The 27,655-nt window shown below is 60.3% G+C and overlaps 1 protein-coding gene across 3 annotated transcripts in view; it reads left to right on the forward strand.

The window, feature by feature from the left end:
* Positions 1-27,655, forward strand: part of ADGRL1 (adhesion G protein-coupled receptor L1) — a 94,785-nt gene that overhangs the window by 19,235 nt on the left and 47,895 nt on the right. For all 3 annotated transcript variants that reach the window (XM_054012460.1, XM_054012461.1, XM_054012465.1), the window contains exons 2-3: positions 18,865-19,044; positions 26,683-26,896. In XM_054012460.1, the coding sequence (XP_053868435.1) occupies positions 18,975-19,044; positions 26,683-26,896 (284 nt within the window). In that variant the 5' untranslated portion in view covers positions 18,865-18,974. The remainder of the gene's footprint in view (positions 1-18,864; positions 19,045-26,682; positions 26,897-27,655) is intronic.

Consider the following 27,655-nt stretch of genomic DNA (forward strand, 5'->3'; position numbering starts at 1 on the left):
CGTCTGTCCACCCCCGTCACCCCCTCTGTCCGTCCGTCTGTCCATCCCCATGGCCCCCTCTGTCCGTCCGTCTATCCACCTCCATCTCCCCCTCTGTCCGTCCATCTGTCCCCCCCATCACCCCCTCTGTCCATCTGTCTGTCCATCCCCATCGCCCCCTCTGTCCGTCTGTCTGTCCACCCCCATCGCCCCCTCTGTCTGTCCGTCTGTCCATCCCCATCAACCCTTCTGTCCATCTGTCTGTCCACCCCCTACACCCACTATGTCCATCCGTCTATCCATCCCATTCACCCCCTATGTCCGTCTGTCTATCCAATCCCAGACACACCCTCTATCTGTCTGTCTATCCATCCCCATACACCCCCTCTATCCATCTGTGTGTCCACCCCCATCACCCTCTCTGTCCATCTGTCCATCCAGCCCCATTCACCTCCCTGTCCATCTATACATCTATCACCCCCTATGTCCGTCTGTCTATCCATTCCCAGTCACCCCCTCTGTCCATCTCTCTATCCATCCCCATACAACCCCTCTGTCCGTCTGTCTGTCCATCCCCAGTCACCCCCTCTGTCCCTGTGTCTATTCATCCCCAGTCACCCTATCTATCTATCTCTCTATCCCCATCCACACGCCTCTCACTGTGGGCTCTGGTCAGGGCCCCTCCACCGTCAGCCCCATACGATTTCTGCTCCTCGGTGCTGCCATGACTCGCGGGCTGGCGGGGGGGGGCACCCCCAAGCGCCCATGTGCACCGGTGAAAGCAGCTGCCCGTGGCAGACTGTTAATCATCCCTGTCTGCCGGGGACACTCTGTGAGGGGGTTCTCCAGCCAGGCCCTCCCCCCCTGTCCCCCTCCCAGACTGGGGACTCAGCACCCTCAGGACAGACACAGAGCAGGGCAGGGACAAGGCAGGAGGACACAGTGGGGGCTGTGGGTTGGGATTGGGGGGCACCAGCGGAGCTGTGATGGAGGAGCCAAGGCTGGGCTAACAGGGGGCTGTGGGTCGGGACTGGGGGGCACCGGCAGAGCTGAGGGTGGAGGGGCTGTGGGTGGAGGAGCCAAGGCTGGGCTAACGGGGGGCTGTGGGTCGGGATTGGGGGGCACCGGCAGAGCTGTGATGGAGGGGTCGAGGCTGGGCTAACGGGGGGCTGTGGGTCGGGATTGGGGGGCACCGGCAGAGCTGAGGGTGGAGGGGCTGTGGGTGGAGGAGCCGAGGCTGGGCTAACGGGGGGGCTGTGGGTCGGGACTGGGGGGCACCGGCAGAGCTGTGATGGAGGGGTCGAGGCTGGGCTAGCAGGGGGCTGTGGGTCGGGACTGGGGGGCACCGGCAGAGCTGTGATGGAGGGGCCAAGGCTGGGCTAAGGGGGGGCTGCGGGTCAGGATTGGGGGGCACCGGCGGAGCTGTGATGGAGGAGCCGAGGCTGGGCTAACGGGGGGCTGTGGGTCGGGATTGGGGGGCACCGGCAGAGCTGTGATGGAGGGGTCGAGGCTGGGCTAACGGGGGGCTGCGGGTCGGGACTGGGGGGCACCGGCAGAGCTGTGATGGAGGTTTCTGACTCCGAGCCCCCCCCTTCTCGGGATTAGCCGGATCCCATTTCACCGGGGGAGGCAGGGACATGTCGCTCGTGCTCAGATTTGTGATTTACGCGGCTCGCTGCTAATGAGGACACGGAGAACGGCCTGTTCCCAGTGAATTCGGCTAATCCTCCGGCCGCGCTGCGACGCCCAAACAATGGCAGCGCGGCGCCGACAGGCCGGATCCCCCCTCGGCTCCTTCCCGCCCTGACACCGAGCAGCTCCCTCCAGCCCCGCGCCCTCTCTCTGGGACCGGCAGAGCGGGGCGATGGGGAGCAGGGCTGCAGGAGGCTGCGGGTCAGGATTGAGGGGCATTGGCAGAACGGGAGGGGGTGAGCCCAGAACCCAAATCCAAAATGTGGATGTGCCATTAAACTCCCCCTCCCCCCCTTCCTCTGGCTCTCATCAAACTCTGGCCTCAGCCACAAATCGGTGGGTTATAAAGAGCCCCCAGCTGGGGCAGAGGTGGGAGCTGGAGCAAAACTGAAGAATTTCTAATCCCCACCCGCAGCCCCAGCCCTGCCCCCGCCACAGCTCTGCCGGTGCCTCTGTATCCCGACCCGCAGCGCCCCGCTAGCCCTGCCCTGCCCCCCTCCCCCCAGCTCTGCCGGTGCCCCTCACTCCCGTCCCGCAGCCCCCCGCTAGCCCATCCCTGCCCCCCTCCCTCCAGCTCTGCCAGTGCCTCTCTATCCTGACCCGCAGCCCCCTGCTAGCCCAGCCCTGCCCCCCTCCCCCCAGCTCTGCCGTTGCCCCTCACTCCCGTCCCGCAGCCCCCCGCTAGCCCATCCCTGCCCCCCTCCCTCCAGCTCTGCCAGTGCCTCTCTATCCTGACCCGCAGCCCCCTGCTAGCCCAGCCCTGCCCCCCTCCCCCCAGCTCTGCCGGTGCCCCTCACTCCCGTCCCGCAGCCCCCTGCTAGCCCAGCCCTGCCCCCCACCCCCCAGCTCTGCCAGTGCCCCTCAGTCCCGTCCCGCAGCCCCCTGCTAGCCCAGCCCTGCCCTCCTCCCCCCAGCTCTGCCAATGCCCCTCAGTCCCGTCCCGCAGCCCCCTGCTAGCCCAGCCCTGCCCCCCTCCCCCCAGCTCTGCCAGTGCCCCTCAATCCCGACCCACAGCCCCCTGCTAGCCCAGCCCTGGGCTCTCAGTCAGTCCGAAGCATTCTGGGGCTGCAGACATTAACCCTTTCTGTGCCACCCACCAACATCTTCCCCACTTTAGTCTTTGCCCCGGACCTGGCTCCCCGCCGAACTGCGCTGCAGGGCTGGGTTCCGGTGCCCACCTGCAGTGGCCTGTGGATGGTGCCTGGTGGGCGAAAGGCTGGGACCAGGAATGGGTCCCTGAGCTGGGGGCAGGGTCCCAGCTGCACCACAGGGGTGCTGATAACAGAGGAAAATTCCCTCCCATGGGGCCCCGCTCCCGAGGGGCCGAGCCAGAGCTCTCTGCGTGAGGGCGAAGGCCTTTTGCTCCAGCCCCACGGCTGCTGAGTCTGGGGGCAGGTGCGAGGAGGCTGCTGGGAGATCCCAGGCTGTAGCCAAGACAGGTTTGCGCCCCACTGCTGAGGGGTGACACGGGGCTGTAGGATATTGGGGGTACCTGCCCTCTCCCCCAATGCCGCTGCCTCTAGCTGCAGGGAAAGATTAAAGGGAACTACAATTCCCAGCAGCCCGCTCTCCCTACAACACCTGGAAAACCACAGCCCTGCCAATCACTGGCTGGGAACTCTGAGCTGGCAGTGTCGCCTAGTGGGTAGGGCTCTGCCTTGGGACTCTGGACTCCTGGGTTCTCTTCCTGCTCTTGCTGGGTGACCTTTAGCAAGACCCTGCCCTTCTCTGTGCCTCAGTTTCCCCTCCATTTAAAGAGTGAGCTCTTTGGGGCAGGGGATGTTTCTGTGCAGGCCCTGATCTCAATTGCAGCCTCTAGGAGCTCAAATGAGAATGGCCCTTTGATTGGCTACTGCTTCAAGGCCAGTTAGAAACATGGATTTCCCCGCCCTCCCCCCCACGTGGCACTGTTTGGCAGGAAGATCACAGCCTCGTGGAGTAGTTGGCAAATACTGAGAAAGAACATTCCCACCGGGCCCAAAGGGGATTGGCTGGACCATGGAGAGTGGGGCCGGTGCTGCATGGGCAGAAATTGAAACTGACCAGCAGCCAAAAGTCCTGGGAGCCCTTCACAGCCTCAGGGGCTGCTCCCGGGCCCTTCAAAGCTGCCCCACCCTGTCCTGATGATGCAGGGAAAGGTCTCCGTGCTCAGAGCAGGGTGAGAGGGGATGGGCTCAAAGGGTCTGTAAGAATGCCAAGCGGTGGGGGGGTGGGCGGGGAAGGGGGATTAGGAGATTCTGTTCGCTGAAAGGGGGCAGATTCAGAACTGACCAAAGAAAATCCCCTTTTCACCCCAGGTGGCGTTAGCCTGTGGAACTCTCTGCCACAGGATGTCGGTGAGGCCGAGAACCTAGCGAGCTTCAAAGAGAGCTTGGACATTTCTCGGAGAAGGAGACTAGCCAGAATTAATCGGTGCAGCCAGCGGCGTATTGGCAGGGAGATAAAACCTCCTGCTTTGAGGCTTAAGCCGATCTCTGGCTATTAGTGCCCAGGCTAAAACCTGATGTGGGCGCAGATTATCTCCCAGCTGCCACTGCAGGGTTCTTACACCTTCCTCTGCAGCAGCTGGCCCCTGTCGGGGGTGGGACGCTGGGCTAGATGGGCTGTTCCGGGCTGGAAATGTTTCTATTCATCTCCCCAGGAAATTGATTCATAGGTTCCCAGGCCAGAAGGGACCATTGTGATCATCTAGGCCGACGTCCTGCGTAACACAGACCCTGGGGCTTCCCTGGATTCATTCCTGTTGGAACCAGAGCAGGGCTTTTAGGAAAACAGCCACCTGGGGGCCTGCTAGTGTAGACAGAACCTGCACAGCCCAGCCTCCATCAGGGCACTACAAACCAACCAGGGGTCTTGCTGGGGGATGCCCCTAGCGGGTGATGGGAGGCTGATATCACTGCCAAGAAGGTTGGGGGGTTGATGCTCAGTAGCGAAGGAGAATGGGTGGGGGAGGGAAGGCCCAGCAGCTCTGCTCCCAGAGCACGAAGCAACGTGACTCTCGTCTGTCCTGTGTGGTTCGGTCTCTTTCTCCAGGGCTAGAGCCGCGTGTGCCGTGCACTGATTTGCTGGGGTGGGGTCTGTTTTATATGCCTGCGCTGCACTTACGGGAGACGGCTGGTTGGAGGAACGCACCCGGCTCCTGGTGCAGGACGTTTGGGCTGGTCCATAGTTCATGTGGCAGGTAGTTCCACTGTCCCAACCAGCCCCTGAGAAAGCTCTGTCTCCTGCAGACACGAGCTTTACCCTGAGGGTAGAAAGTTCCTCTCCACCAAGAGCAATGATCATGCCGGGGTGGGGGGAAACCGTGTGATATTCTAACAGCAGAGTTGGGACACACAGAGATTCCCAGCGGCCAGGCCTCCTGGATATCACAGGCCAGACAATTTCACCCAGTTTCCACCTCTATTTGGCCCAATAACTAGCCCAGTTCCTAGGTTCCCAGGCAAGAACAGCCAAGACCAGAGACTCCATCCCTGGGCCACTTGTTCCAATGGAAAATTCCCCCTCCCTGGTAGAAATTCACGCCCGGTTTGTCCCGTTTCAGGTGGCGGATCTGGAGTAGCACAAGCTGGGTGTGAGCGAGCCCTGAACTGGTGATGCTCGGCATAGCCAATCTTGTGACACACTTGTGGTTCACGATAAAAAATGTTTGAGACCAAATAACCAGCCGAAGCCAAATGTATAGTGGCTAAAGACAAAACAGCACAGTATGAAAAGGAGATTTACCCAGGGCCGGATCGGCGCTGGGGGCTGCAGCCCAGGGCCTCGGATTTTGAGGACACCCCCGAAATACCCACCATTCACTGCATTGTTCTTCAGTTCCTCTCTCACAGCCTATTCCCCGTGCGCGGAAGATACGCCCCCTAAACCCACCCGTATTTATAGGACACGTTAGCAAGTGCTTTATACCTCATCTAAGACCCGGCCGCCAGGTTGTACCAGCTACGGGGCTAGTTCTGGTGTGGGCCTGTCTGAGCTGTGTTTTGGCTGCTGGCATGCGGGTACCGGTCCGTGATGGTTGTGCCGGGGGCAGGAGATTCACGAATTTGGTCTTTGCGAGTTTTCCTCTCCGCTTAGGTCCAAGGCTGAGCTGGCCTGTTCCAAGGTATTGTGGGAGATACCGGTGAACAGCATTGTGGGAAAAACAAGTCAGTTGGCGTAACTGGCCAACACTCATGCCTACAATATTCATGCTGTGCACTTACCGGGCGGTAATGGGGTGCGAGTGCTAGGTACGTGTGGTTAACATGGCCCCCGTCACCCTAGGTCTGGGCACCTCCCATTCTGTAGTATATTTACCTTTCCAACACCCCTGGGAGGCCAGGCAGTGCTAATAGCCCCATTTGGGGAAACCGAGTCACAGACCGACTCATTGACTTGCCCCAGGGGGCTGTGGCTGGGCAGGAAATTGAACCTGGGTCTCCCACGTCACAGACTCACACTCCAGCCACTGTGTCCCCTTCTTCTCCAAGACATACTGGCAAATGCTCTGTTTTTGTGACGTGACGCTTCCGGGACCCTGCTGTACCCAGAGCCAGCTGCAGCGTCTGTGTGGTCTGTCGTGAGTGGGTTTCTGGCAGCACACAGAGGCTCCGGCGTGGCAGGTACTGCACAGAAACACAGTCCCTGCCCCTAGCAGCTTTCAGGGAAACTGAGGCACAGAGCCAAGAAAGGACTTGCCCTAGGTTGGGTCTCGTGGGAAAAGCACAGCGCCCCCTAGACCTGTTCTGGAGGGGAAAGCAGCCCCTTCCAGAGCCCCCCGCCCCCTCCTTTTCCTCAGTCTCCCGCCCAAGCACTAACCCCGCCCAGCGGCCCTCAGCATGTCACAGTGACAAGCGCGGGGGTCGTCTGCTGCAGGTGACAGCCCCGACCCAGGGATCCAGGGACAGGCCGGGGCTGCGAGCAGCCGGGCAGAGACGAGACATAAACACAGGCCGGGCCATGTGCCCAGCAGGCCTTGCCTGCAGACAGCCCCCAGCCCCCCAGATTTCGATGGACCCAGCTGATTCACAGCAGGACCCACCTCTGAGTGGCTGCCTGGGAGTTCTGGGCAGGGGCGGATCACCTGATCCTGGTAAAGGTGATTTGGGGACAGTGGCTCTCCGGGCTCTCGGGACCCATGGCTAAGTGTGGGAAGGATGGCGGAGGCATGCTTAGATTGGGGGAGGAGCTCGGAGTCAGGACTCCTGGGTCCTATCCCCAGCCCTGGCAGAGGAGTGAGGTCTAGTGGTTAAAGCAGGGAGTTGGGAATCACGACACCTGGGTTCCAGTCTCAGCTCTGCCACCCACTTGCTGTGAGACCTTGAGCAAGTCACTCCGGTGCCTCAGTTTCCCTGTCCCCCCCGTGCCGATAAGGCCCTGCGTGCGGGGCTGCTCACTGGCTGCAGGGTGTTTGGAGACCCGTGTGAGCGCTCAGCATTATTCCTGGCCCCCAGGGGCGCTTTAGCAGCTCACTGAGGTGATTAGATGCCTTTCAGTCCCTTTCCAGGAGATTTCATTTCCCTGAGTCATGGCTTTCAGGGGGACGGAGCCGCCGGGTGGGATAGGAGGCAGCTCTCTGATCTCACCATGGGGTCTGTGGTCTGGCCTCAGCTGGGGGGCAGAGGCCCGGAGTGTCCCAGCATGCACCAGCACAGCCAGGTCTGTAGTGGTGCATTGTGGTAAACTCCCCGGGGTGCCCTGCAGCCACCAGGGGGCCAGGCCCATTCCCTGGGCTGTGAACAGCTCCCACCGGTGGTCAGTCGGCCGTAGCCACGCGGCTGAAGCAGTCCCCGTCCAGGCTGTGGCCCCTGGTGTGGCCAGCTCGAAATAGTAGCTCTCTGGGCACGGATTGACCAGCCAGCAAGTGTGAAAAATCGGGACCGGTGGTGGGGGAAAATAGGCACCGATATAAGATAAAGTCCCAAATATCAGGACTGTCCCTATAAAATCAGGACATCTGGTCACCCTACACGGCGGGTCCAGCTAGGGCCTGTGGGTGCAATTGGAGCAGCAGGCAGATGGGACCCCCGGCTGGTGCCACTGTCTCGGCCCTTCCCCCTCCCGGACAGCTCCCTGTGCACCGGGCGGAGGCATCCCAGAATGCATTGCATCTCCCCATGTTGTGGATACTGTGCCCTGCGGTCACTGGCGGAGGATTTACCCAGAATGCATTGCTGCCCCCCATGGCGCGATGGGACCCCTGGGTGTGCGCCCTGCCCACTCGCTGAGCACTGGGGGATGGTGGCTGGCGTGCGGCCAGACCCGCCGCCCCACACGCCGGAGGGGAGCGCTGGGACTAGAAACACTGGGGCGTCTGGTAATGTGGCCAGAACCTTTCTAGCGGAGCCAGGACCGAGGCCGAGGCCGCCCGCCCCGTTGTGACAGCTCCCTGGTGGTGGCTGCAGCCAGATGGGCCCTGCCGGGGGCGATGCCCAGCAGGGGCTCCGGGCCAGAGGGCAGGGATCAGCTGGCAGCAGGGCTGTGCCCGCCCGCAGGCGTGGGGGAGAGCAGGCGGCCCAGCCTGCAAATAGCTCTCGCCCGCTTCCGTGAGAGCCTCAGCGGAACATTATGTTTCCTGCATAATAAGGAGACTAAATCCAGCCCCAGCGACTCCTCACCCTCCCGCGCCACATATGGGAGCAGGGAGCGCCAGGCCGCCGGGAGAGTATAGGGGGGGGGCAGCACCGCACCTCCCTTCTAACGGCTGTGGGGCACTCTGCCATGGGGGAGGGCAGCGCCCACTGGCTTGGCAGGAGATAGAGGGGCCGGAGGCATCATCGAGGTGTGCTGAGGGGAGTGGGGAAGGGGGGGCTTTTATCTACCCCTGTTCACCACCCGTCTGTCCCTGTACATCCCCCTCTGTCTGTCCGTCTATCCCTGTACACCCCCCCTCTGTCTACTGGGCTGGCAGCCTGGGGCACTGTGCTGCAGGGAACAGGGTGGGGGCTCTGTCGGGGGCGCTCTCCCCACGCAGTCAGGGCTGACCCCAGTACTCCAGTGTGGTGCTAGGGGGTGCTGTGCTGCAGGGAGCAGGGTGGGGGCTCGGTAGGGGCCTAGAGGAGGCGGAAGCCGGGAGTCAGAAGTCCTGGGTTCTATCCTGCCTGTGGATGGGTTGTCCCATGCGAGGAGGTAAAGGCCTGGGAGGCTGGACTCATGGGAGGGGAATAAGATTTAGTGGTTACTGCAGCGGGCTGAGGTTCTGAACTCCTGGGTTCTGTTCCCAACTCCGCTACTGACGTCCCTCCGTGCCTCAGTTTCCCCATGGCAGTAGGAACCCAGACCCTCTTTACGAAGCCGTTGGAGCTGTCCGGATAGATCATACATCACTCTAGTTAAAATGGTGCAACCCCCTCCTGCAGATGCAGTCACACTAATGTAAATGTGCTTGATTCAGAGTAACTCTTCCCCTTCGGGGGAGCGAATGGTACAAGCCAGTTTAACTGCGTCCACAGTAGAATTTGGATCACTGTCACTATCGGTAAAATAATCCCACTCCTAAGTGCCCTGGCTATGCTGGTGCAAACTCTGTCTATAGATAGCCTGGGAAGGATTCGATTTTCATCCATAAATGTTGGCAAACGTCCATTTCACCGGACACACACACGAACCCACGAAGAACCCCCCCAGCGATGCTATTTACGAGAGAGGCAAAGTAAGGAAAGTGCCGCTTGCGACCGTTTGATTGAAGGCAATTGACTTTGTGCGTTTTGAGAGGTGACACTGACAATGTGCATTTGAATGGTTATAAACCGGTTTGAATCTCAACCTCTGCTGTCATCGGAGAATGATTGTCTTTCACCCCCCCCCCCCACCATTTCCCACGAGTGTGAAAATTGACATGGATAAAACGGGGGGAGAGGGGGAGGAAATGGTTAAAAATAAACATTGATATTATCTGTCGAAACGATAAAAAAATGGACTTCTGCTGTAGCCCAGGCTTCGCTGACACCTTCTGTAGTTTGGCCAGAAGAAAATCACTGTAAAAACCCAGCGGTAGCTGCGATTGGCACTGGGGGGTTCATTTCAGCTAGCTTGAGGGAGCTAACTTGATTGCAAGTAAGCTCCCCGCTCCCTCCGCCACGTGGCTTGCTAGACCACGTCCGCTGCGTTGGCTACCCCGGCTTGTTTTTTGGTGTAACCTAAGCTGTGAATTTATTGTTCTATGGGTCAAAATCCCTAGGGGAAGAAGCCCCGACCTGGGACTCTATTCCCAGCTCTGCCACTGGCCTGATGGGTAACCTTGGGCGAGTCACTTTCCTGCCCCCCTGCCTCAGTTTCCCTATCTGCAAATTGGTCCTGCCCTCCTTTGTGAAGGGCTTTGAGATCTACAGATGCTGGGTGATGGGTGAGAGCTAGGGATTACTGTTATTCTAAGAGGGGCGGGGTGGGGCTAGGTTAAACCTACTGTCGTTTTTGCACCAGTATAATCAAGTCACTCTGAGTGATTTGTCCCAGAGATAGTTATATCAGCACAGCCTCAAAAAACCCAGGGCCTAAAACGGGTGTGCACAAGACAATGTGGATTTTCAGCCCATGCAAACTGTTTGAGTAGGAGCAAATTCAACTCAACTAGCTAGTGCAGGGGTGGGCAAACTACGACCCGGGGGCTGCATCCGGCCATCCAGACGTTTTAATCCGGCCCTCGAGCTCCCGCCAGGGATCGGGGTCTGGGGCTTGCCCTGCTCCAGTGCTCCAGCCGGGGAGCGGGGTCTGGGGCTTGCCCCACTCCGCGTGGCTCCTGGAAGCAGCAGCATGTCTCCCCTCCGGCTCCTACGTGTAGGGGCAGCCAGGGGGCTCTGCACGCTGCCCCCACCCCACGCGCCGCCCCCGCAGCTCCCATTGGCCAATGGAAGCTGCAGTGGCGGTGCCTGCAGAGGGGGGCAGTGCACAGAGCCACCTGGCTGCGCCTCTGCATAGGAGCTAGAGGGGGGACATGCCGCTGCTTCTGGGAGCTGCTTGAGGTAAGCGCCACCCGGAGCCTGCTCCCTCTCCTGGGCCCCAACCCCCTGTCCCCGCCTGATCCCCCTCCTTCCCTCGAATCCCTCGGTCCCAGCCCAGAGCACCCTCCTGCACCCTCAACCCCTCATCCCCAGCCCTATCCCAGAGACCGCACCCCGAGCAGGAGCCCTCACCCCCTCCCACACCCCAACCCCCAATTTCGTGAGCATTCATGGCCTGCCATACAATTTCCATACCCAGATGTGGCCCTCGGGTCAAAAAGTTTGCCCTCCCCTGAGCTAGTGCCTCTGAGCTGGTCTAGACTAGGTGTATTTTAAAAATGGGTTAGCTCCCATGTTTTAGAAGTCCAGTGTGGACAGGCCAGGTTGTATTTTAGCTCAGGCTCTCTGCTTTGCTGTCCTAGGCTTCATCCTGACTAGCTAATGTGGGTAAAAATACAACTTGCCCGGTCTAAAAGATGTTAGCTAACATGGGTTAAAACAAGCCTTCTATCTCCGTCTAGACACGCCCTTAACCAACAGATGTTAGCGAACACGTTTTAACAACAGAGATAGAAATCGGAGAAAACAGCTTTAATTGGAAGGGCAAGGGTGGGGGAGGTGTTGCTTCTTTAACAGAGACTTCTTTTCTCCCAACTGCTCCTCGGGTGTTTGAGTTCAATAAACATCACCAATACTAGATGCAAACTCTGCTCCTGGTTTATCCATGACATTGGGGGCTCACTTGCACCAGTGTAAGGGGAGTGTGAAACTGTTGTGTTTCACGCACACCATGCCCTGGTGTAAAGGGGAAAAGGCGTGGGAGAGTCAGACCCTGGGATTTTAAACAGCTCAGAGGTTTTTTCAAACCCTCTCGTTTCCCGATGCGAATGAGCTGCGGCATGCGTGGAATCACTGCTCTCAGAATCCGGTCTGATCCCTCGTTTTCCATAGAGACGCCCAGAGTGGACGAGACTTGAATTTCAAGCAGGAAAACCAACCGTTTCAGGCTTTCTTTGCTCCGGATAAAGGAGCAGGGATGACCCTGATTTCCCAGCTCAGTTCCAAGACTCCTTCAATACCCGGAGCTGTAACCAATGGCCCGGAGCTGTCGATTGTCCCATGCCAGGACGCCGGGCTAGATGGGCCCGCTGGCACCTGGGAGAGTACATTTGCGGGGCGAGGGCCCGGCTCTGCAGCTGGGCCGGGATGCTGCTGACAAGGGCTCGGCCAAGGAAATGGGTCATTTCTCTCTGGGCACCCCCAGATCCGGGGGCAGGGTGGATGCAGGTGGGTTTGATTTTGCCTGATGAGCAGCCAGGGGCTTGATTGCTGATTCCAAAACCATCCCGCACCCCCTCTCTTTGTCCCCCTCCCCCCTTCGCCTCCCCCTCCATCCTCCAGCTCCCCCCAGCCTAACATGGAGCTGAGTGTCGAGGAGCTGCGAAGATGAGCTGTTACCATGGAGCTGTGTCACGGGTTCTAGAGTAAGGGCCTTTGTCAGTAAAGATCCCACTGCCTAAGGGGAGGGGGGCTTGCCGGGAAGCCAGGACTCCTGGGTTCTCTTCCCAGCTCCAGGAGGGGAGTGAGGTCTGCTGGGTAGAGCTGGGGGCGAGGGGATGAGAGCCAGGACTCCTGGGTTCTCTTCCTAGCTCCAGGAGGGGAGTGAGGTCTGCTGGGTAGAGCCAGGTAGTGGGGGCGCTGGGAGTCAGGACTCCTGGGTTCTTTTCCCAGCTCCAGAGGGGAGTGAGGTCTGCTGGGTAGAGCTGGGGGCGAGGGGATGAGAGCCAGGACTCCTGGGTTCTCTTCCTAGCTCCAGGAGGGGAGTGAGGTCTGCTGGGTAGAGCCAGGTAGTGGGGGCGCTGGGAGTCAGGACTCCTGGGTTCTCTTCCCAGCTCCAGGAGGGGAGTGAGGTCTGCTGGGTAGAGCTGGCAGGGGGGGCTGAGAGCCAGGACTCCTGGGTTCTCTTCCTGGCTATGAGAGAGGAGTGAAGTCTGCTGGGTAGAGCCAGGTAGTGGGGGCGCTGGGAGTCAGGACTCCTGGGTTCTCTTCCTGGCTCCAGGAGGGGAGTGAGGTCTGGTGGGTAGAGCTGGCAGTGGGGGCTGAGAGCCAGGACTCCTGGGTTCTCTTCCTGGCTCTGAGAGGGGAGTGAAGTCTGCTGGGTAGAGCCAGGTAGTGGGGGCGCTGGGAGTCAAGACTCCTGGGTTCTCTTCCCCGCACTGCCACTCACTCACACACAGGGTGAGCTGGCGTAAGTCCCCCCGCCCTCCCCGGGAAAACAGGGAGCGTGATCTGGAGCCCGCCCACTAAAGAGCTCGGCGTGGTGAAAGGACCAGCGGGAGAGCTCCAGCAGGCTACCAGGGCCGGATGGCTGGCCACTCACCCAGGGCTGGCCGGTGGCCGATAGCACGGTCTGTACCGCTGCGGCTTTGCTGGATCGTGTGCTCCGTTCACGCAGCATCTCCCCACCCCCCTGCTTCGCAGCATTACATCGTCCCATTAATTGAGGCTTTTAATTGCAAACCCCGGTGGAGCTGCAGGCGCGAGTCAGCCTGGCAGGCTGTGCTGTGCCCGCTGGCCACATGGCGAGGGCCGCGGTGGAGGAGACTCTCTCGCCCTCAGAGGAAGGATTGTGGGTGGAGCCATGATCCACAAGGGCCCCTCCCCCGGGGGAGGGCATATCCAGTGCATGTCCCCCAATAACCTCTTCCCGATGTAACCGGGACACCTAACTGTTGCTAAGCAACACTGGTTCTCCTTGGCTACCCCCTAGAGATTGTGCCACCCAGCCTCAGAACCACGCAGCTGGGTGCCAGAGCCCCCACACTGCAGAAAAGCCCATGGGGATTCCCCCTCCACCCCCCGTGAGGCTCTGGTGGTGGGGGTGGCAGTTGGCTCTAATTGTTTGGCCAAGATTAGCTGCCCTGCTCCCTGATTCCATGTGGAATCGGGCTGGGATCGGGGGGCGCCATCGCACCTGTCATCTGCGAGAGACGCCGTGGGTTTGAGTCTCAGCACGGAGCCAAAGTCATTGCTAGTCCAGAGACTGGACGTAGACTGTCGGCTCTTGGGGGCGGGGCCGGCTTTGTGCTCTGTGTCTGTGCAGCTCCTGGCACAATGGGGTCCTGATCCGTCACAGGGGCTCCTGGGTGCTACCACATTACAAATGAATAACAATCCCTGACTCTTACCCATCCTTTTTCATCAGTCGGGCTCCAAGCACTTTACAAAGGAAGGTCAGTAGCATTATCCCCACTTTACAGCTGGGGAAACTGAGGCACAGAGCGGGGAAGGGACTTGCCCCAGGTTACTCAGCAGGCCAGTGGCAGAGCCGAGAGTAGAGCCCAGGGCTCCGGAGCCCCAGTCCAGTGCTCTCTGCACTAGGCCACGCTGCCTCCCTGAGAATAATACAAAATGGCGCTAACTGAGCTCGGCACCCGTTGTGCCAGGGGCTGTGCAAACGTAGCGAGAGATGGCAGCATTGCCAACCTCGGACGTGAACCGGGCCCCCAGCACTGCGAGATGGGCTTCAAATCATGAGATTTGTTTTACAAAATAACATGAATTCAGGTTTCTTTTTTTCTCCTCTGAAGCCAGCTTTTCCCTGCTGCCCCCAGGGCCACAGGAGCAAGGGTTCTTCTGACTCCAGGAGCTGGGCCTTGAAACCCCCCACCAGCATGGTACTGAGGCAATGCCAGCCCCTAAGAGCCCCCTTCCCATAGTATCTGAGCCCCCCTGTGCGGTAGGGCAGGATTGTTATCTCCATGTTACCTATGGAGAAATGGAGGCACAGAGAGACTCCCGCAGGGGTCACACAGAATATTTGCAGCGGAGGGGAGCCGGTTTCCCCATAGCCCATCTTAGTGCCCTAGCTGCCTTCCTCTCTAAGCCCAGGACCGTCCTTCTAACAGACCGAGGGAGGATTTGCATATTGCAGGAGAAATAGGGGTACAAAGCAGTGAACTGATTCACCCGGCCTGCTGGTGTCAGCAGTGGGATTTGAGCCCAGCTTTCCCGCATCCTGCTTCAGTGCTTTACCACATGACCACGCTGCACTTGAGTTTAAAATCTCCTCTCAAATAATTCCCCTCCCACCCCCCCGTTCGATATTTACATCCTTCAGCTACTCCCAGACAATTATCGGAGCGCTCCTTAGCCGCCGTCTAGCCAAGCTAGTCGTATTTAGTTCTTTTAATCTCCCCTTGTAATTTAATCCTCCGAGACCCTTAATCATTTTCGCTGCACTGCTCCAAATTCCCTCTCATTTGACGGCAGCTTCCGTGCCCCGGAGCGCAGAGGCAGGATCCAGGCCGGAAGTGTCCCTGGAGAGGGGGTGGGGACCTGCCCACTGGGCACTGGGATACGGCGTGTCCTAAAATAGCCCCGGCCCTAGGGGTTGCTGCAACAGGCCAAGCCCGTCTCTGCAGGGCTAACAGGTCGTGACCCACTGATGCAGGTTGGGCTTGTGGGTCAGATGCTGGGACTCATGAGAGCTGAGCTCGATTCCTGCTCTGCCACTGACTCCCCATGCAGCCTGGGGTGAGTCACTGCGTCGCCTGGTGCCTCAGTTTCCCCTTCTGTAAAATAAGGGGGACTGATCCTTCCCTTTGTCTGTTTCAATTGTGAGCTCTATGGGGTAGGGGCAACCTCTCGCTGTGTCTGTGCAGCGCCAGGCACAAGGGGGGCCCTGACCTCGGTCGGGGTCCGTGCAGCAACTGGCACAATGGGGCCCCCCACATCCTGGTCACAACCTTAATGCGGATAATAATTGTGTGTCTTATGCTATAGAAAGGAGCCTCCTGTGTGTGCAGACTTGGCAGCCCCGTTGCTTGGGCGCTGCCCAGTGGATGGGCTGTGGGGAGTTTCCAGGGAACCGCTGTTGCTGGGTCAGGAATCCAGGGCTCCGAAAACCAATAAATCTGTTGGCGCTAGAGCAGGAGATTTCCAGACGCTTGTTCATCTCGCTGCCCTTTGCTGGGGCTTTCCACGGAGCTTGGGAGGCACCTTTGCGAGGAGACGCTAAACAGGGACATGGCACAAGCAGGGTGTGGGGGGCTGAAACCCACTTTGTGGCCCCAGGCTGGAAAATTGGTCTTGGGTTGCAGCCAGTGTATTGCACCCTAATGGAGCTGGGGCGCTTTATAAATTGAGCATTGCAGCCAGCTCTGGGGTGGGGCGCGGCTGTTCTTTAACAACCATGCAGCCACACTGTACGAGACTCGCCTGCCCAGCATTGAAAGGCAGCCACCTCTGGGGTGGAGCATGGCAGCTGCTTGGCAGCAGACACAGACACCACTTGGGGATCATTCACCCAGCACTGAGGTTCCACTGCCTCTGGGGTGGGGCTTAGCAGCTGTTTAGCTGTCACACAGTATTAGCACAGGGATCCTTCACTCAACCTTGAGATGCAGCCACTTCTGGGGTGAGGCGTGCCACCCACCATCACTGTCAGACACTTTAGAACAAGAACAAGTGGCTATTCCATGTGAAGAAGCTACAGGAGGGAAATGAGGTGACCAGGATTGTAGAATTAATGCTAGAATTTGGCCCGGACCCCTCAGTTCCTGCTCCGACTCGCTGGGAAAGGGCTCTGATGCAGGGCCCTCATCTGAGCGATTCGCCTGGCCCTAGCTAGGTTACCATGGTGATCACTTTGCCCCACAGCGACCCCTGCCGTAGCGTGAGGGTCCAGTTCTGGTTCTTCCTGATAACCATCAGGACCTGACTTGCATCTAGCAAGGGTCTCAAAGCATTTGCATCACCAAAACCTTCCAGGTCGTCTAAGCATTGGGCCCACCCTCATTAGTTCCGTTCTACACATGGGGAAACCGAGGCACAGAAGGGAGCAAAGCACTTGCTCATGAGTCACACCAGGATGTGGCAAGGGAACCCAGGAGGCCAGATGCCCAACCCCACCCCCGACCCTGCTGTGACCACTAGACCCCGCTCCCCTCCAAGAGCCAGGAATAGAACCCAGGAGTCCTGGCTCCCAGCTGCCTGGTCTAACCAATAACCCCTACTCCTCTCCCCGAGCTGGGGCTAGAGCCCAGGCGTGCCACACACCAGACCCTCCCTCCCAGCTGATCTGCCATAATTTGGCAGTTTTAAATGTAATTAGGCAGTTTCTTAAACCGCGGCGTCTTCGCCCAAGAGACCGAGCCGCCTCCTGGAGAGACCAGGAAGCCATAATTAGGAGAGCCTTGGAAAGCTCCGTTCACATGTGCTGCCTGCGCTCCAGGCCCAGCTCCTGCAGACGGGCGGGAGGGAGAGATGCACGGATGGCACAGCCGGGGTCCTGCTGGCCAGGGCCCCAGTCCACGGGGGTATCCCAGTGTCCGGGATCCTTCAACAACCCAGCGGCACTCAGCCTGGCCTGTTCTCACTGCTCCGTCCCAGCCCTCTCCCGGAGCCGGGAAAAGAACCCAGGAGTCCGGACTCCCAACCCTCCAGCTGTAACCACTAGATCCCATCTCTGGCTAAGCAGGGATGAGCTGGGACCGCAGATGGTGGGGAGATCTGCAGTCTGTCACTAGGGGGTGAGGCCAAGGGCTCAGCAGGGGGCGCTCTCCCCTCGCAGTCTGTGCTGACCCCAGTGCAGTGCAGGGCTGGGCTGGGGGGGGGGGGGAGGCTCATTTGCCATCTCCCCGTGCCCAGGGACTGGGAGATGAGTGGCTAGGATGTGCTGGCAGCAAGACCTAGCAGGGGTCCCCCTCCTTCCCAGCACACGCTGTTCTTCCCAGGCTGTGATATGGGGAGGGGGCTGCAGCAGGGCCCCCCCTCCCAGTTCCCCCCCCAGCCGGCCTCCTTTGTTCTCCACTGAGGGGCTGGGAAATTTATGAGGGGCTCAGACACCCCTCTGCCCGCCCGTGCCCCATGCCCATTGCTACATGTTGGCATCCCTGGCTTGGCTCCTCCCTGGGTGAATGACTAGAACCCCCTGCTCCGAGGGGGGGGGTCTGCTGGGGCCGCCCCCAAGAGCTGCCTGTCTCTGACCTTCGCCCCATCCACCCCCTCTCCTGCCCAAGTGTCCCCCCAACCCTAGTGCAGGGCTTTGGGGGCCCCCAGCCCCATTCAGTGCTATGAGGCCTCCAGCAACAGGTGAGGGGGGGGGACACAGCTCGGGAGACAGAGCTCTAGTTTTCCGTGACTATAGAAGCTCTGAGCGCCTAACCCCCACCCCCGCTGGAGTTGGGAAGGGCTGTTCCTCCCATATGGGATGGAGAAACTGAGGCACAAGGGGGACTGGACTCAAGTTCACTCAGCAGAGCTGGGAGTAGAACCCAGGTGTCCTTAGTCCTTACTCATCTTCCCCTCCCCTAGGCAGGGATGGAACCCAGGAGTTCTGACTCCCAGCCCCCCTGCTCTCCACACTAGCCCCCCCTTCCTTCCCCTCCCAGAGCTCGGGGGGTGGGGACGACCCAGGAGTCCTGTCTGAAGCCAGCTCTATGATCCAGCACTCTGCTCTTTGCCCAAGGTGGTTCCACCTTCATGGCTCAGCTGTTCTCCCCCAGGGCTCCCCTCGAGTCGCCAGGGTCCCCCGGGGCCACCGAGCTGCTGCGCTGCACTGGAGCGGTGACACTGATGAGCGCAGAGGCCTCGGCCGAGCCATCGGACAGGAACCTGCAGGGGCTTTGCCAGCCGGGGCACTGGAGCCTGGCGCGCAGGTGTCAGCACTGCCCTGGGGGAGCTGGCATTACCCGCATGGCTGGGCCCCCGGCCGGCGTCCCCGGGGTGTAGCACTCACCACTAAGGCACAGGAACCCCAGAGCTGGGGAGGGAACCCAGGAGTCCTGACTTCCAGCCCCCTCTATTACCACTACATCCTACTCCCCTTCCAGAGCTGGGCAGAGAACCCAGGAGTCCTGGTTTCCAGCCCCCTCTATTACCACTACACCCCACTCCCCTCCCAGAGCTGGGCAGAGAACCCAGGAGTCCTGGTTCCCAGCCCCTGCTCCTCCGGTACCCCTCTCCCCCACTCTCCCTCGCATCTCCCAGAGCTGTGTCAGCCCGTTATTAACCCTTCCCGTGCCAGGGCTGGCCCTAGCTGGCGGTGGACTAGGGAAGCCAGTGGGGCTGGGTGTTGTCAGTCCCTGACCTGGAGAATAGAAGGGGGGGGGGGCGTGTTGGCCCTGGGTCAGAGGGGGGAATTCCCCTCTCCAATGGTGGTGCTTCTGGGCTGGGAGATGGAGACGGGGGCTCCTGCCGTGCATGGGATGGGGTGAACCTGCAGCCCCGCCCAGCTTGTTTCATGGCTTCTCCCCCCTCCCTCCCCCAGGCTCGCTGTCTGCCGGATCGTCCCTCCTGTGTGATGCCGGGAGAGGCCCCGGGCTCGGGCCGCTGAGAGCCGTGCCAGGGAGTGAGCGTGCCAATCCCCCGGCCGGCGCTATGGCCCGTCTTGCCCACGCCCTCTGGAGCCTTTGCGTCACCGCCATCCTCGTCACCTCAGCCACACAAGGTAGGACGGGGGCTCCACAGCGGGCGGGGGGAGCAGGGAGGCAGAGGGGGTCTGGGGATCTCCAGGGGGCGCCCGATCCCCAGCTGCACCTGGGATGTGCAGATAGACCCTGGGTTCCCCCTGGATCTGCAGCCTGCATTGCCCAGTGTCACCACTAGGGGCTGTGGAACAGCCTGGGCCCCCACCCTGCAGCGCCCCCCAGAGGGGAGACGTGTCCCCCAGTGCTCACAGCGACAGGGAAAGGGGGGCACTGCAGGGCTGCGAGGGGGAGCGGAGGGACACTCCTGGCTCTTTTGGGGGTGGGGGGTTCTGGTCCCATGGGGGTCTTGGCTTCTCAGAGTCTACCACCCATTAGGGGCTGACAGGGTGTCACGGAGTGTGGGAGGACACGAAGTGTGGGGGGACACCATGACTCTCAGCCAGCCAGTAAAGCAGAAGGTTTATTTAGACACAGGAACACAGCCCAAGACAGGCCTTGCAGGCACAGACAACAAGACCCCCTCAGTTAGGCAGAGGTGTCACCTGGCCCCAGCCCCTTCCTGGGTTCTCAGGTTACATGCTCAGGTATCTTCCCTCAAGGCCAGTCTCCCATCTCCCAATGCAGACCATCCTAGCCACACTCCCCTGCAACTTTCCCAGGCCAACACTCCCCACTCAGCATTCAAAGACCACATTAAGAACAGTCCCAGTTCATCACATAGGGCCAGTGGGGAGAATATTGCCGGGGGTGCCCCCCAACTGTGCAGATCCCCTCGGCCCGACCCGCAGCCCCTGCCCTGGTCTCTCCCTCTCCCCAGCTCTACTGGTGCCCCTCAATCCCGACCCGCAGCCCCCTGCTAGCCCAGCCCTGGGCTCCCCCACCACAACCCCTCTGTAAGGAAGAGGCGGATGCAGTGAGGAAGATTCTCTTGTGATCCACGACTGGCACAGGGGGGCCCCGATCTCGGTCAGGCTCTGGGCAGCACCGAGGGTTGACAACTTTCTAATCGCAGAAAACTGAACACCTTTGCCCCGCCCCCTGCCCCGCCCCTTCTCTGAGGCCTCGCCCTCCCTCACTCCATTCCCCCCTCCCTTTGTCCCTTGCTTTCCCCCCCCACACTCACTCGCTCATTTTCACAGGCTGGGACAGGGGGTTGGGGTGTAGGAGGGGGTGCGGGCTCCGGGGCGGGGACAGAAATGAGTGGTTTGGGGAACATCAGGGGGCTCCGGGCTGGGGCAGGGGTTTGGGGCATGGGAGGGGGTGAGGGGTGCAGGCTCCGGGCTTACCTCTGGGGACTCCCTGGAAGTAGCGACATGCCCTTTGGCAGCTAGGCGGAGGCATGGCCAGGCGGCTCTGCGCACTGCCTCTGCACGCAGGCACCGCCTCCGCAGCTCTCATTGGCTGCGGTTCCTGGTCGGTCTCCACTGATCTTAGTGCAGGTCAGTGCAGAGCCTGGCACAAGGGGGCCCTCATCTCGGTCGGGCTCTGGGCAGAGCCTGGCACAACGGGGCCCTGATCTCGGTCGGGCTCTGGGCAGAGCCTGGCACAAGGGGGTCCTGATCTCATTCAACACCCTCAATACCCTCCAAGCTGTTACCATGAGTCCCTGGCTGGTATCTCTGACTCTGCTGTTCAGACAAGGGTCAGTTATTATCATTAAGCTCGTGTGCCTGTGTTGCCCATGCTCTGCTCAAGGGCGATCTGGGGGCACTGGGTTCCCGGTGCGGGTGGGTCCTGCTGTCGAGCTGTTAACCCTTCGGGGTGCAGCTGAGCAGGGGGAGAGCTGGCGGGGATCAGAGGGGGCATCTTTGGGGGGCTCCCATGGGGGGCTCGAGATCCCCAGATGTTGACATTACCTGCGTTATTCCTTTCCTCTACTCCTCCATCCCCCCTTTCTGGACGACACCCCATGAGGTGCTCGCCCAGGCCTGCCGGAGTAGGAGCTCTGGGCAGGGCGTCAGAATGGGGGCAGGGCGCCAGGCCAGGAGACTTCAAAGAAGGCACTGGGAGGGGCACATGGGACCCAACGGTTAATCTGGTCCCTTCCCAGCTTCGATCGGGGCGTTGAGCAGAGGGAGCTGAATGCAGGGGGGCGGGGGGGGGAATATGGGAGAGGGGAGAGCGATGACAGGCTGTAGCCCAATGTCAGTTACAGCTGGCTCAGGGGAGAGCAGGAGCTGGGCTTAGTGGAGTTCCTCCAGATTCACACCCCAGGGAAGCTTCAATCCGGCTCTATCCCTGAGGCGCCAAGGTTCCTGGGTGACATTAATGAGAGCCACCAGGTCTGGTGGTCGGGTGAGTCAGCAGCGCAGCTCTGTGTAGGCAGCCCAGCCTCAGTCACACTCACTGCCGGCTGCGTAGGGAAATGTCAGGGAGGGAGGAAGTGGAAATCAGGGTAGTGGGGGATGATTCTGTGCTCAGAAGAGCGAAACGGGGAGCCCTGGGGCCCCAATGCGGGTGGGGCAAGGGATAGACATAGGACAGGTCACCAGAGAGAAACATCCCCTTCCCCTAGATGGTGTCTCAGGTTCTGGTGGTGTGTAGTGGATAGAGGGTGGGGGGAGTCAGGACTCCTGGGTTCCATCCCTGGTTCTGGGAGGGGAGTGGTGTCTAGTGGTTGGGGAGTGGAGGCTGGGAGTCAGGACTCCTGGGTTGTATCCCTGGCTCTGCCACTGTCTTGCTGTCTGACACTGGGCAAATCATTTCCCTCTCTGTGCCTCAGTTTCCCCATCTCTTTAGATTGGGGTAGGGACTATCTCTTGCTGTCACTGGGGAAAACCATGCTACAGGAGTGGGGGGGGGGGCTTGTTAAGAGGACACAGCAGAAATGGAAGTGCATGGAGGGGGCTGCAGCGCTCAATACCCGCTGAGTGTGCTTTGCATGGAACCCTTTGCACAGACTTACGGCTGCCCCGTCCCACCCCAGCCCATGGGTAGCATTGTTATGGTCCCCACGCCAGGGGGTGGGGGAGATTCCTGTTTAATCTCAGCGCTATCTGCTTCCGTTTCTAAAGTTAGATCCGGGAAGATACGGCAGGGGGAGCGGGGGAGGAGAGGGGGAAGATTTAAAACAAGGACTCTACTATGAGTGAGGGGGGCTGGGCCCCAAGGCTTGGCTTGCCCCCAGCCCCATGGGAGAGCAAAGGCAGAACATAAGGCTGATTGGACTGATCCACCACAAGGGGGCACCGCTCTGGGAACTGAGCTAAGTCGTCAGTATCACGTCTACAGGGGATGTGGCCATGGAGTGTTCCTGTATCCCAGGGGCAAAGTGTGTCTCAGATATTATTGTTATTCCCATTTCAACCAGAATCATTGGAGAATCCCCCCTAGCTGAGGGCAGTGTAGGGCATAGGACACACAGCAGAGCAGTTCATATTGTGCCCACCAGAGGGCAGTGTTGTGCAGACACAAATGCATGCTCCCTAACCCCTATGAGCCCATGGACACACAGCCCAAGGCACACCCATGCACAAGCACATACACATAAGTACACACAGACACACATAACCAGGCAAATGGACACACACACACATGCATGCACACAAAACACACTCACTTGCACATACAAATGGCCAATTGCACACACACACACACACCTTTGCACACACAAACATGCATGCGCACACACAAACACACTTGTACACAAACACACACCTTTGCACACACAAACACACGCTCCCCCACCCCCACATCACACACATAAAGATACTCACATGCCCCAGCCTGCCCCCCCCATTCACCCGGCCTGTCGCCCTCCCTTTCCCCCCCACAGGGGCCGTGCCAGAGACGGCTCCATTCTCCACTCCCCTTTGAGGGGCAGCTGCCAAGGTCGGGGGAGCGTGAGCAAATCTCCCATAATGCACCTGCCATCCCTTTAATCACCTGCCTGGCTCTGTGTCCTGCGGCTCCCGCTTCAGTCCCTCGCTCCTGGCGTTTCAAGCCCCGGCCTCGCGCTCAGCAGCCAGGCACCTTTGTGTTGTTCAAAGCCGCCGACGCGGGGAGACGGGGGGCTCACACCATGGCCCATTGTCTGCATTGCCCTGCCCCCTGCCCCGCTCCTCAGAATGCTGCAGGGCCTGACGGCCGGACCCCTCCTCCACCAGTGCCGTAAAGGGGCTGCACATGGCCCCCTGAGAATCCCACCCCCCGGTGCGGAAATGGTGTAAGGGCCCCGCACCTGCCAGCCCCTGGCATAGGGGGCAGATCAGGGCGCCCTGCACTGTGGCTATTCTCTGCCCCTGGGACAGGAGCACTGGGAATCAGGCCCCAGGCTTCAGGAAATGGGATGGGGGCAGTTGTCGGAACATGTGGCAGGGATCGCAGACGACAGGCGTTTGGGACGGAGGTTGTTCCAGGGTCCCCACCAGGGGAGGTGGCTGGGATGTATCACACTAGCTAAATGCACTATGCTCCCTCCCCATCCGGGCAGCGGCTGGTCCACATAGGGGATAACAACCTCCTTCCACTGCCAGCTAACAAAGCTGCTCTTTTAGCTCACATGGTAGGAGCTCACATGCTTTTAATGCTGGCGGTCCCAGGTTCAACCCCCTCCTGCCCCATTGGCCAGGGTGGGCCCCATCCCCCTCCCTGTCTGCCCATATTGGGCAGGGGACAAATCCCAGTTCAGAACGTCCCCCATGACAGGAAGGGCCAGAACAATGTGGGGGAATTTCAGGCCAACCAGCGCCTCCTGCTGGTGGGGTTTGGAACCAGCAGCAGTCAGGGCTCCCCAAAGTCCTGGCAGAGGGAGGCTGGTCTCCTTGGTTTCCTGCCCGTATCACTGCTAGGGCACGAACTGCCAGCCCAGCTGCACCAACCTGGAGCGAGGGGGCCCCTGCCGTGCACTGCCTCTGCCCTTCCCCTTCTCTGCTCACAGCGCTGTGCGGCACCAGGACATCTGGGTTCTGGCGGCAGCTCTGGGAGGGGAGTCTAGTGGTTAGAGCGCGCCCCGACTCTTAGACCTCCCTTCACCCCCCAACTGTGTGTGTTGGGGGGGGATTACATAGGCAGCAGCCATGTTGGTAGCCAGTCCCCACCTCCCCTTTGGGGGCACAGCCCCCCTCCCTCAGGGAGCCGCCCAGACCCCCCCCAGCAGGACTTGAACCCACAGCCTGCAGCGCTGGAAAGGCAACACCCTCCCCAAGAAGCCACTGGAGGCAGTGCCAGGCGCTGCCTCCAGGGGGCAGCAGCATGTGTCTGTGCAGCCAGCCGCCCCTTAAGGCAGCGCCCCCTGGTGCATGCAGCAGGCATTGCATCTGCTTCTTCCTGTTCTGTTTCATTGGCCTTAAATCCAACCAGGCTGTTGTCCCATTGGGGAGATGGGCACTGGAGAGATCTACAGTCTGCCTCAGGGCCACACAGCAAGTTAATGTAAAACCAGGAACAGAACCCAGGCTCCCCACAGCCCCCTGCTCTAACCACTAGACCCCACTCCCCTCCCAGAGCTGGGGATAGAACCCAGGCCCCTGGCTCCCAGCCCCCCTGCTCTAGGCCCTAGACCCCACTCCCCTCCCAGAGCTGGGGATAGAACCCAGGCCCCCGGCTCCCAGCCCCCCCTGCTCTAACCACTAGACCCCACTCCCCTCCCAGAGCTGGGGATAGAACCCAGGCCCCCGGCTCCCAGCCCCCCTGCTCTAGCCCTTAGACCCCACTCCCCTCCCAGAACTGGGGATAGAACCCAGGCCCCCGGCTCCCAGCCCCCCTGCTCTAGCCCCTAGACCCCACTCCCCTCCCAGAACTGGGGATAGAACCCAGGCCCCTGGCTCCCAGCCCCCCTGCTCTAGCCCCTAGACCCCACTCCCCTCCCAAAGCTGGGGATAGAACCCAGGCCCCCGGCTCCCAGCCCCCCTGCTCTAGCCCCTAGACCCCACTCCCCTCCCAGAGCTGGGGATAGAACCCAGGCCCCTGGCTCCCAGCCCCCCTGCTCTAGGCCCTAGACCCCACTCCCCTCCCAGAACTGGAGATAGAACCCAGGCCCCTGGCTCCCAGCCCCCCTGCTCTAGCCCCTAGACCCCACTCCCCTCCCAAAGCTGGGGATAGAACCCAGGCCCCCGGCTCCCAGCCCCCCTGCTCTAGCCCCTAGACCCCACTCCCCTCCCAGAGCTGGGGATAGAACCCAGGCCCCTGGCTCCCAGCCCCCCTGCTCTAGCCCCTAGACCCCACTCCCCTCCCAAAGCTGGGGATAGAACCCAGGCCCCCGGCTCCCAGCCCCCCTGCTCTAGCCCCTAGACCCCACTCCCCTCCCAGAGCTGGGGATAGAACCCAGGCCCCTGGCTCCCAGCCCCCTGCTCTAGGCCCTAGACCCCACTCCCCTCACAGAACTGGGGATAGAACCCAGGCCCCTGGCTCCCAGCCCCCCTGCTCTAGCCCCTAGACCCCACTCCCCTCCCAGAGCTGGGGATAGAACCCAGGGCCCCGGCTCCCAGCCCCCCTGCTCTAGCCCCTAGACCCCACTCCCCTCCCAGAGCTGGGGATAGAACCCAGGCCCCTGGCTCCCAGCCCCCCTGCTCTAGCCCCTAGACCCCACTCCCCTCCCAAAGCTGGGGATAGAACCCAGGCCCCTGGCTCCCAGCCCCCCTGCTCTAGCCCCTAGACCCCACTCCCCTCCCAGAGCTGGGGATAGAACCCAGGCCCCCGGCTCCCAGCCCCCCTGCTCTAGCCCCTAGACCCCACTCCCCTCCCAGAGCTGGGGATAGAACCAGGAGTCCTAGTTTCCTCTTTAAAATCCCTCTGGGTGGTTTTAATTCTCCTCTCTCCTCCCGGCTGGTCCTGGTCACATGGGAGATGGGGGGGGAGGGGGGATTCGGAGGGATTGCAGGGAATTTGCTCAGCACATTGGCGAGACGTCGGCTCAACCGCTGCCTAGAAAGTGGGTCACGGGCGGTGCGGGGAGCTGAGCGCGTGGTGAGAGACGTCTGGATCTGGGCAAAACATCCAGCCACACGTGAGCCTTAAAATGCAGCCCTGGGGCAAGGGAGCAGATTCCCTCCATGAGGGGCCTGATGCTGTCACTTCATATGGGCAGCTACACCCCCCACCCCACCCATTATCTGGGAAAGATAGAGGAGCTTGCTCTTATATTATATGGATTACGGTAGCGCCTACAAATCCTAACCGATACTGGGCCCCGTTGTGCCGGGTGCTGCACAGACACCCAAGGGACAGCCCCTGCCCCAAAGCCTAGCTAACCAAAGGGTGGGGGAAACTGAGGCACAGAGAGGGGACGGTCACCCAGCAGGTCAGTGGCAGAGCCAGGAATGGAACCCAGGTGTCCTGAGTCCCACTCCAGTGCCCCACTCACTAGACCACACTGCTACTCAAACACTGGCACCGTCCTCGGCCTGTGAAGTCCTGGCAGGTGTTTCATTTGGACTCCGGTCCATGGGAACTAGACTGGACCCCACAGGCCCCTGCCACCACCTGCTCTGACCACTAGACTCCTCTCCCCTCCCGGGGCTGGGGATAGAACCCAGGAGTCCGGGTTCCCAGTGCCATGATCTGGCTGCTCACTCCATGGGCAGGTGTGGAGATGAATTATGATGCCACCTGAGCTTCAGAGGGTGGGGAAACTGAGGCAGTAGATGTGTGTGGGGAGGAGGAGTAGGGAGGTAACCCACCCACGCCTCTCACCATCTCCTCCTGTCTCTCTCCCCTAGGTCTGAGCCGCGCCGGGCTGCCCTTTGGCCTGGTGCGGCGGGAACTGGCCTGCGAGGGCTACCCCATCGAGCTGCGCTGCCCAGGCAGTGACGTCATCATGGTGGAGAACGCCAACTACGGGCGCACGGACGACAAGATCTGTGACGCCGACCCCTTCCAGATGGAGAACGTGCAGTGCTACCTCCCTGACGCCTTCAAGATCATGTCCCAGAGGTGAGCGCACCGCAACCGCACCCCATATGTTACCCCCAGGCCAAGGGAACCCCGTCTCTCCCTGGGTGCTCAGGGCTGTCACCTTGTTTCCCCCCTGCCTCCAGCTAGAGGAAGAATCACTTGTGTTTAACTGGGTGCCAGCTCCTCACCCCCCACCCAGCCTGTTGGTCCCCCAGGTGCACCCCAATCCCTGAGCCCCTGTGACATCACTGGCTACCCCCCGAAATCCCCACGGGGGCAGTGCACACGCCAGCGTGTTTGAGTCACCTGCCCTTCAGCAGTTCCCTGCCCTCGCAGCCTGGAGATCTAGTGAGAGTGAAAACAAGCCGGTTTCCGAGCTGGGGAGCAAGGGTGGGGAAGAGCAAAGGTTCCCCGGAGAACGAAACCAAGACACACGGGCTAGAGGCTGCACGTAACCTGAGCAGGCGAATTCGCTGTCCAGAGCCATCGTCTGTCTGTCTATCCCCATCCACCCCCTCCACCTATCTATCTATCCCCATCCGCCCCTTCTATCTATCTATCTATCTATCTATCTATCTATCTATCTATCTATCCCCATCTGCCCCTTCTATCTATCTATCTATCTATCTATCTATCTATCTATCTATCCCCATCCGCCCCTTCTATCTATCTATCTATCTATCTATCTATCTATCTATCTATCTATCTATCTATCCCCATCCGCCCCTTCTATCTATCTATCTATCTATCTATCTATCTATCTATCTATCTATCCCCATCCGCCCCTTCTATCTATCT

The sequence above is a fragment of the Malaclemys terrapin genome, chromosome 23 (genome assembly GCF_027887155.1).
Source record: "Malaclemys terrapin pileata isolate rMalTer1 chromosome 23, rMalTer1.hap1, whole genome shotgun sequence".
Lineage (NCBI taxonomy): Eukaryota > Metazoa > Chordata > Testudines > Emydidae > Malaclemys > Malaclemys terrapin.